Genomic DNA, 2032 nt, shown 5'->3' on the forward strand with positions numbered 1-2032 from the left:
AATCAGCCATGGGTGTACATGTGTTCCCCATCCTGAATCCCCCTCCCACCTCCCTCCTCATCCCATCCCTCAGGGTCATCCCAGTGCACCAGCCCTGAGCACCTTGTCTCATGCATCAAGGGAAGGAGTGGCACCATGAAATTGATACCCTGGGTCAGCTGACTTAATCAGTGGACAGATCTGAAACAGGAAAGTTTAAAGAGGGAGACCACTATCGGTGGTCCAATTACAGTATTTCAAACAGCAACTTTTTATAAACAGGTTGTAGGGATACTTGTCCTGAAAATGAGACTAAGAGAGATTGTACATGTTTTGAAGCCCCACCCCTCAACTGGGCTGGCGATCTGTTTCATATATGATAATATACATGTTTCAATGCTATTCTCTCAAATCATCCCACCCTTGCCTTTTCCCACAGAGTCCAAAAGACTGTTCTTTACATATGTGTCTCTTTTGCTGTCTCGTATATAGGGTCATTGTTACCATCTTTCTAAATTCCATATATATGCATTAATATACTGTATTGGTGTTTTTCTTTCTGATTTACTTCACTCTATAATAGGCTCCAGTTTTGTCCACCTTATTAGAACTGATTCAAATGCATTCTATTTAATGACTGTAACCACTCCTTTCTTGAAATACGCTTACATGTCTTTGCTAGGAGGACATGATATGTCAGTGTTAAAAGTATTTCCTGGAACACCAGGAATTCCCTGGTGTTCCAGTGGATAAAATCCACTTGCCAATGCAGGAGACACGGGTTCAGTCCCTGGTCCAGGAAGATTCCACATGTTATGGAGCAACAAAGCCCGTGTGCCACAACTACTGAGCCTACATACAAGCTGTAACTACTGAAGCCCATGTGCCTAGAGCTTATGTTCCACAACAAGGGAAGTCACCGCAATGAGAAGCCTGGGCACTGCAGCTAGAGGAAGCCCATGTGCAACAACGAAGACCCAGTGCAGTCATAAATAAATTCTGTGGCACTGCTATTAACTCCTTTTAGTGGGAGTTATTGGAAGGCTTTGGCAAGGGGATCACAGAGGTAGATTTTGAAATGGGTTTTTGAAAAGGAAAGAGGGAGGGTATTTCAGGCAGGGAAAAGTTTGTTTAAAGGCACAGAAGAATAAAAACACTTGGCAAATCATTTTACTGGACTGAGAATTCACAAAAGGGAATATTGTGTCATCTATATTGCTAGAGAGCAGGATAGAATCTGTTCTCAACTTGTAGCACAGTATTAGATTGGAGCTCAGAAATATTTGTTATATTAATAAAATGATGTATGGTTATTCGTTTTTAAGGGTATACCTTCACAGGGCTTTATTCATATTAGATTGTTGAGGATGTTCTGTAAATTAAGTGAATAGGAAATGAAAGATGAAATGCTAGAAGGGCAGAAAGACAAAGGATGAAAGGTAGGCTGTGGCCAGATTGTAGAGTCTTGTCAGACTAAACTTGGACTTTATTCTGTAAAGGAAATCTGAATCATTCAGAGGGAAGGAGTGGCACAATGAAACTGATACCCTGGGTCAACTGATTTAATCAGTGGACAGATTTGAAAGAGGAAAGTTTAGAGAGGGAGACCACTATTGGTGGTCCAATTTCAGTATTTCAATCAGCAACTTATCATAAACAGGTTGTAGGGATACTAGTCCTGAAAATGAGACTAAGAGAGATTGTACATGTTTTGAAGCCCCACCCCTCAATCCCCAACCCCACCCCTTCCTATTCTGTCAGTGAGCCAGGGACAGCCCAGGAAGAGAGTTTTTGACTGTTAGTCAGCACGAGGATTTGGGAATTACAGGATCTGCTGCTGCAGAACTCAACACAAAAATGTTTCCTCAACTCTTTCTACGTTCTGTCAGCAGCTTTTCTACTATTGCAGTTGATTTCCTTTCTATGATATTACGCCGGATCCCAGGTAGGGGATTTGCCCCTTCCTTCTCCTCTCTCTCCTTTTCCTGAACTTAGGACTCTGTGCCTCTTTCTTGAAGAATACCAGGGGCTTCTGAAGTTTCCCAGTCTGTGT

General features: G+C 42.1%; 1 protein-coding gene across 1 annotated transcript in view; it reads left to right on the forward strand.

Moving 5' to 3' along the window:
• Positions 1 to 1769: 1769 nt before the first annotated feature.
• BCO2 (beta-carotene oxygenase 2) overlaps positions 1770 to 2032 on the forward strand; it is a 61088-nt gene continuing 60825 nt past the window's right edge. Inside the window, exon 1 of the mRNA XM_040257993.1 lies at positions 1770 to 1924. Within this exon, the coding sequence (XP_040113927.1) occupies positions 1837 to 1924 (88 nt within the window). The 5' untranslated portion in view covers positions 1770 to 1836. The remainder of the gene's footprint in view (positions 1925 to 2032) is intronic.

This window comes from Oryx dammah, unplaced genomic scaffold (genome assembly GCF_014754425.2).
Source record: "Oryx dammah isolate SB20612 unplaced genomic scaffold, SCBI_Odam_1.1 HiC_scaffold_17, whole genome shotgun sequence".
Taxonomy (NCBI): domain Eukaryota; kingdom Metazoa; phylum Chordata; class Mammalia; order Artiodactyla; family Bovidae; genus Oryx; species Oryx dammah.